Source organism: Malania oleifera, chromosome 8, assembly GCF_029873635.1.
Source record: "Malania oleifera isolate guangnan ecotype guangnan chromosome 8, ASM2987363v1, whole genome shotgun sequence".
Taxonomy (NCBI): Eukaryota; Viridiplantae; Streptophyta; class Magnoliopsida; order Santalales; family Ximeniaceae; genus Malania; species Malania oleifera.
Window position 1 is genome coordinate 105,300,511 of NC_080424.1, and position 12,625 is coordinate 105,313,135.

The 12,625-nt window shown below is 36.3% G+C and overlaps 1 protein-coding gene across 10 annotated transcripts in view; it reads left to right on the forward strand.

Annotated features, from left to right (window-relative positions):
- The first annotated feature begins 3,234 nt into the window (after positions 1-3,234).
- LOC131162128 (RNA pseudouridine synthase 2, chloroplastic) overlaps positions 3,235-12,625 on the forward strand; it is a 57,686-nt gene continuing 48,295 nt past the window's right edge. For 4 of the 10 annotated variants that reach the window (XR_009138682.1, XM_058118303.1, XM_058118302.1 and 1 more), the window contains exons 1-2: positions 3,256-3,720; positions 4,935-5,078. Coding sequence is in view for 8 of the 10 variants with exons in the window: in XM_058118303.1 (XP_057974286.1) it covers positions 3,358-3,720; positions 4,935-5,078 (507 nt within the window). In the remaining 2 variants the exon portion in view is untranslated. Of the gene's footprint in view, positions 3,721-4,934; positions 5,079-12,625 lie in introns of all 10 variants that reach the window. The other 6 variants (XR_009138683.1, XM_058118307.1, XM_058118304.1 and 3 more) reach the window with 3 other exon arrangements.

Sequence of the window (12,625 nt, forward strand, 5' to 3'; positions counted from 1 at the left end):
TTGTGATTGTTTGATTAACCATAAACTTGAGAATGGTTGTGTTTTAAAAATAAGCTAACAAGTTGACCTAGATATTTAAAATATCCAATTCACCCACCTTTTGGGATACCCCAAAACTCACAATTGTTATCAGAGCTTTGTTACAAAAAGCTTAAACGTATTTGTTAAAGATCACATGGCTCATATTGATGTATCCCCTTTTAGTGAGGGACAATCATTTACATGCCCTCCAATCTTTTGCGGTGTTAACTATACGTTTTGGAAACAAATAATGAGAATTTTTCTTCAAAACATGGATTGGAGATTGTAAAGAGTTGTTGCTAAGGGAGATTATATACCTAAGAAAACTATTGAAAATAAAAGTGTTCCTAAAACTGAAGATGATTTTAGTGAAGATGATATGAAGTTATTGCAAGTAAATGCTAGTACTATGAAAGCCTTATTTGTGCTTTAGATGCAAATGAATTTAATAGAATCATGACTTGCAAAAATGCTAACAAAATTTGAGATAAATTAAAAATCACATATAAAGGAAGTACTAATGTTAAGGATAGTCGTATTGATATGCTTACTAGTGAATATGAGGCTTTCAAAATGACTCAAAATGAATCCATACAATCTATACACACTTGATTCACACACATCACAAATTCTTCATATGCTATTGGAAAGACTTATCCTACTTATGAGATGATCAAGAAGGTACTCAGAGGATTACCTCCAAACTGGGAGCCAAAAGTAATAACTATAGTTGAAGGGAGAAATTTGAAAGAAATGACGCTAGACGAGCTCATTGGATCTCTGATCGCATACGAAATGGCGATCAATGAGACAATAAATGAGTAGAGTAAAACGAAGAAGGTTGCTCTCAAAGCTTCTGCAAGTAGCTCCGGTGAGGAAAGTGACCAGGACACTGACGAAAACATGACTTTGTTGACCAAGAAGTTTGACAAGTTCTTTAAAAAGAACATGAGATTTGCCAAAAAAATATCGAGGCTCAATAATAGAAAAGGGAGAGTCGAGCAAGAGAGAGCAGAAATCAGATCCTCCGACGTGCTACAACTGCAAAAAGGTTGGCCACATCAAGCCGAAGTGTCCATTGTTCAAGAAGGACTCCAAAGAGAAAATGAAGGCAATGAAAGCCTTCACGTGGGACAAACCAAGTTCCAGTAGTCCTGACAACGACTCTAGCGAAAATTAAGTTGCAAATTTGTGCCTAAGGAAGTTGACATAGATTTTTAAAATATCTAATTCACCCCCTATGGGGATTATACCAAAACTCACAGTATTCATATTCACTTTAGGGAATGGGGTTAAACCAGTTGGACGAGTTTGGTGATTTTTCATCAAAAGCTCGTTATTTTACTCTGCAATAAGACATGATATAAGTTCATAAAATTTAACAAACTTGCTCTCCTTATATTGCTGCTGTAGAAGCACATTAGTTGGATGAAAAGTCTTTTCAAGCATATCTTCATTAATAATATTTTCACCACATAATTTTATCTTTGAGCTAATCATATGCAGAGCTGAGCCATTCACGTTGAGCATTTGGTAAAATCATAGCATTTTAAAGGTCAAATCTATCATTTAAATTTTTCAGTTTTTAATTCTTCATCTAAATGGCGACGGAGGAAGATCATAACCATTACGCGATCCTGCAGGGATGCAGTATTTTCATTTAAAATAGTGTTTCCAAAATTCATTGCATTTATATGGATATCAATATAAAAAATCTATGATAAATAATTATTACCCTTGATATAAAGGGGAACAAATTCAACTTTGTTTAGGTTCGACATGTGGATAAATTAACAATAATAAGATAATTTAGAAAAATAAATATAAAAATTGAAATAAAACTGAGATAATAATAGATATAATACTACTTCCACCCTTTTGGGGGTACTTAAATATATTTATTCAGGAACATTATTTTTTTCTCAATTTGTACCATTCAGGAATATGATTTCAATTACAATATGAAAATAGATAATAATTATCACATCTTTCAAAGGTTAAATGTACTACATCATTTGGAGGATAAACGTCTCATCTCTTCATGAGGTTGATTTTAACATCTCTTTAGGAGATTAAAAATATACTAACGTACGTTAGGAGGTAAATATTTACCATCTCTTATGGAGACTAGATACATAACCTATTCAGACGGTCTATATTTTTTGGGAGATTAAATATATAAGTGAAAGATTTAAATATATTAGTCTATTCAAGAGGACTATCTCATCATCTCTTATGGAGATTGATATTCTTTAAACTTTAAAAGACATATTCTCTTTTGGAGAATATTATACTATTGTGGAGTAAAACTTACAAGAAATAAATTAAATATGATTTAAAAAATATTTCAGATATTTAGAGTTTCGTGCTGATAACGTGTTATAAAAGATATGGAAAAATAAATAGTGATGAAACATAAATTTTACGTAGTTTGGTTATGTTTACTCTACGAGTGGATGAGATAAAAAATTTTACTATTTCGGAAGGAATTACAAGATGATTTAGAACCGACCTTGTAGACACCCTATTTTTACTCGAATCAAATATAACAAAGGGGTTACAATATTATTATATTATTATTATTATTTCTATTGTTATTATTATTACTTTACTATTATTTTTTTTATTTTTTTATCATTCTTATTATTTATATTTTATTATTACTTTACTATAATTATTGTTATTATTATTACTATTTTTATTTATTATTATTATTATTAGTATTATCATTATTTTTAAATATTATTATTATTATCATTATCTTATTATTATTATTATTATTATTATCATAAAAGTACGAAAAAAAAAGAAGAAAAAGAAAAGAAAAGAAGGAGCTTAGGGTTTAGGAAAAAGCCTTTAAAAAGGCATTAGAGGCACAGAGGCCGCCGGGGCTGTAGGGGGCGGGGGATGCACAAAAGCAAAAATAAAAAAACCTAAGCTCTCCTTCTCTCATCTCGCATCTTCTCTCATCATTTTTATATGCCTATTCTCTATAAATATTTTTTTGTGGATCTTCAAATGAGAAAGAGAGAGGCCCTTTATAGGGCAATAAGGATAGTACATTATTGAGAGAGGGTCCTTTATAGGATAATAAGGATAGTACATTATTGAAAGAGGGCCTTTATAGGACAATAAGGATGGTCCATTATTCATGGTAGTGGATGATGAAGGGGTGGTAATTATTTATATTTTACTTTCATTAGCAATTGTACCAACTTTCGGCAGCGAAAATTTCGCCACTGAACAGTCCTTTCATCCACCATAAATGGTTTCATTGTTTCGATTTCCCTCCTTCTCTCATTACGTCTGCTTGTACTCTGCAACGAAGCGGAAAGGATGTTGTCCCTGAACGCAATCCCTTCTTTATCGGCCGTATCCGCTCAGGCTCTCTTCTCTTCACCGTGTTTCCACTTCTTTCCTAGAAACCCTAGAACCAGCTGCTGCTCTAGAGTTTGCAGAGCCTTCGGTGTTTATTCTGGCTATCCTGATGATTCATCTTCCGGTGAACGTGAAGAATGCGTCGCCGGCCTGACATCCAACTACGCCGGCCTCCGGTTGGAAGAGACTGTTGACATTGAGGCAGGCAAGCTCAGGCTCGATTCTTGGATATCATCTCGCATTTCCGGCGTAAGTAGAGCTCGTGTGCAATCAAGCATTCGGTTCGGGCTCGTCAGTGTTAATGGCAGGGTTGTTGATAAGGTGACTTTTACTCTAAACATTCGGTTGTTTCTCTGCTCCAGGGCTTGTTTGATTTTGGGTTGCTGTTGAACTTCGTGGGCGTTATGGCTGTCTAGGGTTTTTTCCAAACAGTTGATTTTGGGTTTCAAAAACTTGTTAGCATTGACTGTAAATTATCAATCACATAAAAAATTTCGTTTATATCTGGAATTAGCATTTGGTTATTGAGAAAACAGGGACAAGAAATGTTAACTTTAGTCAGCCAAACTGTTGTGAAAGACGTAATTGAGAAGATGGAAATTGTAGTTTTTGTTTATTTATTTATTTAATTATTTATTTTATGCGGTTCCTCATTTCATAGAAATTAAAGGGCATCAGGGTTTTTAGTGGTTTGATAATTGGTAGGACGGGTTATTTGCACCTAATGTTATGATATTGTAGCCTGTAGTCTTTATCTCTTTAAATAATACAGTTCTTTGTCTATAAAAAGAATGTTTTGATACTGTCGCTTGAGGAAGAAAGTACCTAGCTCTCTCCCTTGTTCCTAAATAATGTGAACCAAACAGGGTCAAGAGGTAAATCTTCTACCAAACTGAAAAAAAAAAAGGGTCAATTTACTAACAGGTTTTGGACGATGAGAGCAATGTGCTTACAAGTGTCTACAAAAGAACTAAACTGTGTTGCTCCTCTCATCAGACCATTTTATGGCATTGATGATCTTCATAGCTGCAGCTGGGTTGACAGTCTGATTTGATTGCTGGGAAAGTAGTGGCAATGAGGAGAGAACGAACTGTTGGTTCTCATGATAACCATTTTTTAAGGGTTTATTTGGTGGTTTGAAATACTTGTGTTTGTGGAGCTGCTTCATATTTTCTTCAGTCATGGGAGATTCAGATTATTTTGGTTGTTTGGGGTGGGAGATATGTTTGATCGTGAAAGAATGAGAGGTTATATACTTTAAAATGAATTGCTTTCTTTAGGATTTTTACCATTTCATTTGATGTCTTTCCATTTTTCTAAAAACCTGTTTTTTGTGGGAATTGTTAAATTATGAATCATATTCTTTTGAACACTTGTCCATTATTGCTCTATGTTGCAATATATATATATATATATATATATATATATATATATTTTTAGATTCTAAGATGTCTCTTTATTGTTATTATGGATTTTATCCAAGCTTTATGGAATTAGGCTATTACAAATCTAATTTGTTGTATGCCTGAGAGCAGGTTTCTCATGCGGTTAGACCTGGAGATAAGGTTAAATGCACAGTATCAGAATTACAACCCTTAAGGGCTGAAGCAGAAGATATACCTTTGGATATAGTTTATGAAGATGACTGCGTACTGGTTGTAAACAAGCCTCCTCACATGGTAATTGTCAAAATGTCTTCCTCTTTCCATGACTGGACTCATCCTGTGTTGAACATGAATGACACTCTCAAACACATATACTAAAAGGTGCAAGTTTTGCTTGTCATGTATCTATTGCCCTGAGGCACATGTATGAATATGACATATTTTGTTGTTTTATTTATATGATTTGTTTTTTCACTATGTGAGATTTAAATGTGCAATTTCTCATTTCAAATTTGAGCAAGTTTGTATCTTTTCGATATTCTAGAAATTTAGCTTCTAGACAAATTGTTTTGAGTTTTCATGATTTTTATTGTCCACCCCGAAGGTAATTTAGAACTATATTTTCCTCCATCTTCCTCACAAGTCACTACCATTTTGAGCATATTAATGAGCTCTTGATGTCCATCATAGTATTTAATTTGGTGTGATAGAATGACACTTAAACAATATTCTTTGTTGTAGATCATGTTTCATCCATTTATTTGATTTAGGAGATGATTGCTTTTTTTGCTTCCATCTGAGTTTGCTCTATAGGGTTTTTTTGGTAGGACATCGACTTTTTTTTTAATATCTTGTGTGATTGGTTGGCTTTACTAGGGTTTGTGTGGTACACAACAACAACAACAACAACAACAACAACAATAAACCAAACCTTAAGCCCCACTAGGTGGAATCGACTACATTAATCATTTTCCACTAAATTGTAGGGGTATTTGATATCATTGTAGAAATTATAAAAGTAAAAGTGAGAAACGGAAACTAAGAATTACAAATAAAAACTCAAAACCACTAACCTATTTAGTTAATGTTTCTAAAGCTAAAACAAACTAAAAACCTAATTGAACAAATGCTTAGTTTTTTCCCTTCAATCAAATAGCAATTAAAATTTTGATTAAAATAATAAAATACAAAAACAATGTAGATTAAAAATATTATAATAAAAATAGAAATTATTATTAGTTACTTTGCTTAATTATTACATTCTAGGTTCACTTTACAAGAACAATCTTATTGTACATGACAATAGGAAAATAGTGAAAATATGAATTTTATTAAATGTTATTTTTTAAATTTTTAAAAATTGTATGGATGATTTTATTTTAATTATCATAGTCATAGTTTTAATTTTAATAAAAGATTATGTATCGAAGAGAAGATTGTGTTTGTAACAGGTCGAGACCTTTATTGCTATCATGTAATGCCCTTTGGCCTGAAAAATCCTCTTGGGAGGCCCCGATAGCCTTCGGGGCTCCGATGCTTAGGTCAGTCCATTGCCATTGTAAATATCAGTTTTGCATGTCATTGTAAATATTGGTAGTACAAATTTGACTATAAACAACAATGCTTTGTGCTTATGAATATTTGTAGTGGTGAACACCAAGTCCAAGAGGTATAAATACCTCCTAAGAGGAGGCTAAGTTTGCTAAAGGTAGTTTAATAAGTCCAAGAGGCCCAAAGACCTTCCGAAAGGAGTTCAGCCCTTGTTACCTCATTAGGTTGCCTTAGATCAGCTTGGCCTTTTCTTAGATTGTCTTCATTTTCCTTGTGAATTTTTTAGGTTACCTTTAGCTAATTTAGCCTCCTCCTGGGAGGCCTTTGTGCCTCCACTCAATAACAAATCCTATTAGTAAATGGAAGGATAAATGGGCTTAGCCTACACTTAGCTAGTATGGGCTTCCCAAGGAGGTCTTTATAATAAACCGCCCCATGCTTATTCATGGAGTACAAGAGATGCTCATATGCGAATATCTCATAAGAGGTCATGTTAGGTTCTGAGTTCCTATTCTAAACAAAGTCAGGGTCCTTCCACCAAGGCTCCCCTCTCAAATTGACCTATCTAGAGACATAAAAGAATTTCCCTTTCCAGCTATGAAACGAGGAGGGGTTGGCATGGACCAAACTCTTGCTAGGACGGTAGGTGAAGTGACATCACCTAGGCTCATGGGGATGAGCTTTGAGTTGGAAGAAAGCCTTAACTAAGTTCAAACTCGGCGCGTACATCATTAGCTTATTTAGTTTCACCAGAACAACAAAATTGACTAGACTCAAGTAAGAACTAGGAGTTAGCAAACCTAGAGCGAGCCTACAGAATTGGAATACCTCAAATAAAACGGGATTTAAAGAGAGCCACAACCCATTTCTAAAATAGTCCTTGTATAGGCTCAGCTCCCCAAACTAGTGTTGGTGAACTCGATCCTTGTTGCTTGGGGGCCGAAGTTTAACCGAGTAAGGTATATGGAATACCTTAGTCGGAGGAGAGACTCCCTAGACAAGGTGCACACCTCTAGATGTGCCTTATGGGACGACGAGGTTGTTAGGTCGGTAGCTTTGACCCCATCTTGAATTCTCACTTCTATAGAGCTAACCCCACCTTGTGAGAGCTTAGTCAGAACAACCCTTTGGTGGCTCCAACTCTAATCCTCCATAATCACGCTGTTACCCTCAACAAGGACACCAAAGGAGACAAAGAGAGCACGTACCTATCAAAAAAGAGTTGATGGCGGCAAGAAGACGAAAGTAGTAGCTTTGAAACCGAACACTCCAAAGAGTCTAAAGAAAGAGAGCAAATTGAAAGTGACAAATGAAGGGAGGAAGAGAAGTGAATTTTTAGGAGAGTACAAGTTTTCTTTTTGGCGGGAAAAATTGGCGCCAAAAACTAGAAAATGGGGAGAGGACATGTGTCTATTGTGGAAAAACTTAAAAAACTTACACAACTTAAGAAATATCCCATCAAAGCTTACATAGGAAAGGGAAGACTTAGTCAAAGATAGATCAAGACTAAAAGAAAGATTAGTAGCACCTCGGTTGTGGAGAGCAAGAACCCATCTTTTTTCCACCAGCTTGGTTCAAGTTGCTGAGCTACGGAAGAGGGGACGTTTGTAGGGGTCTCAACCAAAGGAAAAACCGAGCAGCTCCATTAAGCTCAAAATCGAGATGTTTGTGGGGCCCACCAATTGAGCTTCCCTATTAAGCCCAAGATCGAGCTGTCTCACCAAGGTCAAGACCAAACTGCCTCGTTAAGCCTAAGACTGAGCTGCCCCACTGAGCTCAAGATCGCGCTACCCTGTTAAGCCCAAGATTGAGCTGCCCCACCAAGCTCAAGACTTAGTTGCTCCATTACCAAATTACTTCATTAAGCTCAAAATCATGTTGTTTGTGGGGCCCACTAACCAAGCTACCACATTTCTCCCAAAATCGACTTGCTTGTGGGGCTCACCAATTGAGCTGCCTCACCTCTCCCAAAGTCAACTTGCTTGTGGGGCTCACTAACTAAGTTGACCAACCTTGGGGCTGATCTCATCCATCCAATACATTAATCACTCTAACTGCCTAGGGAGCCCACACCTTCATGAGGGTAATTGTTAACCACCTACTTTTACAAAGAGACCCACGTTCCTACAATGAAAGGGGGGAATAAACCACGGAGTAGGGATGTCCATGTCTCGAAGATGGTTGTCACAAAAGAGGCTGAGTAACAAGAAGGGAGGTAAGTTTACTAGGAGGGGACATATTCATTCTCTCGAGGGGCTGATTTTTTCTCTTTTTCATGTTGATCTGAGGATAATGGACTAACTTAGGCATCAAAGAGATCCCCCGGAGGCCTCGAGGACCTCCCAAGAGCCCATTTTTTTGATTTTGCAAGTCAGAAGTGAGAGAGATTCATGACAAATTTTCAACTTAACCGACCTCTGAAATGGCGATCCCACTCCAACTGAGCTCTCCCGAGGCATAAGATAAATTTCCCACTCATAAAGTGAGGAGGGGTTAGCATGGACCAAACTCTTGCCAGGATGGTAGGTAAAATAGCACCATTGGGCTCTTGGGGATGAACTTTTTTTAGATGTATTCTAAGGCCTTTCAGAATGCTCTTATTCATGTTTTCCACCTGCTTGTTGTTCTGAGGATGAGCAACCGAGGAGAATCTCAACTCTATCCTTAGCTTTGAGTAGAATGTTTTGAACGTTTCACAATCATATTGCTTACCATGGTCTGTATTGACAATTCTAGGTGCGCTATACTTGCAAATCACCGATTTCCAAAAGAAAGTGGTGGTGCTCTTTCTAGTGATCTTGGCTATTGCTTCTGCCTCTACTCATTTGGTGAAATAGTCAATTGCTACTATCAGGTATTGCCTTCGTCCTTTGGTTACTGGCAATGGTTTGAGCAAGTCTAATCCCCATTGTGCAAATAGCCAGGGACTTGTAAGTGTTGAAAGCTTGGTAGCTGGTCTCCTTCATTGGGAGATCTCTCCGATGCCTAAGTTAGTTCATTGTCCTTGATTCAGCTTGAAAGAGGGAAAAGAATCAGCCCCTCAAGAGAGTGACTCTGTTCCCGTCTTGTTACTCAATCTCTTTTGTCATAATTGTCTTGGAGGCGTGGATAATAGGGGTGTAATTGGTTCTATTTGGTTTGATTTTAATTAAAAACCGATAATCAAACCCTACTAATCGGTTTTCAAACTACACAAATCTAAACCGAACCATACACCGACAGTTTATTCGAACCAAAAATCATTTTTTTCCAGTTCTATTTGGCTTTTTTTGGTTATTAAGACAAAAATTTATAACTTTAAAAAACCCTTAGTAGGGTGGGCCAAAAATATTAGGCCAAAAATAAAATATTTTATGTCTAAACAAATGGCCGTTGAATAGCAACCCACAAACTATTCAAATACCCAAAACAGATGAGCTTTGTTTAGTAAGCCCAGCTTATCAATTAAAAGATAAGCCTAGCCTACAACTATGCATTTATAGGAGGGGGAAGAATTTCCCTTCGTTCCTCCTGCCCATGTGGGACAATGGTCCACTTCCCTCTTTAGATCTCCAATTCTCCTCTCCAATCCTCTCACTCTTCCCTTTTTAGCTGTCTTATATTGGAAGAATGGAAGTGGGTGCTGCCTCGCCTTCTTTATAAATATGAAAAAGCTTCAACTTAATCATACTCCTCTTTATATGCATATATATATATGTATAATATACATGTAAATTATATGTGTACACACACACACACATATATGTGTGTGTGTGTGTGTGTATTATTAAAGTTTTTTATATGTAATTGGTTACACACACACACACACACACACACACATACACACATATATATATATATATATATATATATGAATATATGTATATTATTAAAGTTATTTTTATATTAATTGATTTTTCGGTTCGATTTTTTTATAAAACCGAAATCGAAATCAAAAGTTGGCTTTCATAAAATCCAAAACTGAAATCGAATACCGAAATCGAAACAATCGACCGAATTGTTTAACGGTTTGGTTTTGGTACAATTTTTGATTTTTCGGTAATTTTTGTTCACCCCTAGTGAATAACCATTATCCTTGTGAATACGTGGGTTCCCTAGATAGCTAGAGTGATCAATATCTTGGATGGATGAGATTAGCTCCAAGATTGATCAGCTTGATTAGTGGGCCCCACAAGCAGGTTGAGGTTGGTTTTAAGGGAAGTGAGGTAGCTTGGTTGGTGGGCCCCACAAGCAGGTCTGTTTTGGAAGAAGTGTGGCAACTCGGTTGGTGGGCCCCACAAGCGACTTGGTTTTGAGCTTAATAGAGTAGTTTGGTAATGGAGCAACTTAGTTTTGAGTTTGGTGGTGCAACTTAGTTTTGAGCTTAATGGGGCAGCTCGGTCTTGAGCTTGGTGGGGCAGCTCAGTTTGAGGCTTAACAGGATAGTTCGGTCTTGGTCTTAATATGGTAGCTCAATCCTGGGCTCAACAGGGCAGCTCGGTTGGTGGGCCCCACAAGCAACTCGATTTTGAGCTTAATAGAGTACCTCGGTTTCTCCTTTGGTTGAGACCCCTATAGATGTCTCCTCTTCTTCCACATGGTAACTTGAAGCAAGCTGGTGGATGAAAGTTAGGTTCTTGCGCATGCTTTCTATTGGCCTTAGAGTCGTGTCTAGATAGGGAGTGAATAGACTCTCTGGCATATTTTTGCTTTTTTCTACAAAATTTAAAATCTTGGCGAGAAGCAAATGATTATATCACAATATATAGAACATAAAACATGCATAAGATATAAATTAAAGAGTGTAGAGAAGAAAAGCTTAACATTGTTGTTTAACGTGTTTCGGCCCCTTGCCTATGTCTACGCCTTGAGTCACACCCAAGGTTTCGACAATCCACTATAACCTCCTTCACCGGCAGAGAAGCCGTTGTAACACAAGGGAACAAATCTCTTAACGCTCACCAAGAGCCTTCACACGGGAACAAATCCCTTTATGCTCACCAAGAGCCTTTCCAAGGGAACCAATCCCTTACCACTTGGTTCACAAAGAACCCTTACAAGATGAATATGAAATACAACAAAAATGCTCCTTGAATGAGCTGATATTTGATACAGTTGAAAACCTCGCACAACTCTCTCAAGGTAGTGAATCACAACAAGACTGAAGAGTAAGAGAGAAGTTGAGCACAAAGATGATGAACTAAATTAAGTGTGCTTGCAAAAGATATGCCAAAGATGTTAATCACTAAAAGTCATGTTTAAACAAGTCTTTGGACTTGTATTTATAGGCAAAGGGGCGAACTAGCCATTTTATGGCCGTTGGGGGTTTAATGTAAAAAACCATTTTGAAAACTAGCCATTCCGTTGGGTGTTCTGTTTCCGTCTCAAACTATCGACGGTTTTTCTGATATTGTCGACTGTTTTCCCCTGAAAGTCTTCAACATGAAAGTTGTGGGATTTTTTCTTAGCTTTCTATAGATACCAAGATCGCCCTTTTTGGAGTCTTCTAGCAAAAGTTATGCTCCAAATACTGAAGGGTGTTCAGGAAATTTGAGAGGTGCATAGATGATGTTTAAAAGATTATAACACTAATATGATTTAAAACTTATCTCATATAAAAATACATTTGAGTAAAGGATATTTTTATAAAACTCTTGTTTTGACTTTGAAAACTCATAAGTACTGAACTTATGATTTGGTGATATCCTATATACTCTTATGTCCTAGTATGCATATGCAATTTGCTCAACTCTTGCTCAATAAACATGTGTGAAATAGAACTACAAGAGTTACAGCAAATACTTCCTTAAACGTTCCCCATTACATATTTTTCTATATTAGCTTCCATTGGTATGTGCTTGAGCTCTTCCGATTGAGTGTCCTATTGATCTTTGCCACTCGAATGTCTATTCGGTTCGATCTTTGCCTTTGATCCAGTACTTTCATGTATTTGTCACTTGTACCTGTACTAAACATGATCTGCAAAGATATGATACACTTGGAACTACAAATAGGTTAATATCATCAAAACACATTAAATATGATTATGTAGCCACTAAGGCTAACAATCTCCCCATTTTTGATGATGTCTAACCTATTAGGATTTTACTTAATCGTTGCATTTGAGTTTGTACTTATCATAGCTTGATATGCAAAAATTAGTTTACCTAGAACCACTAATGGGTTGTTATTATCAAAACATGACAATTAAGATCATGTAGCTATCAAGGCTAACAATCTCCCCCTTTTTGATGATGGCAAACCATTGGTGTTCTTACAGGATATAATTTACAAGCTCCCCCTTAATTTAT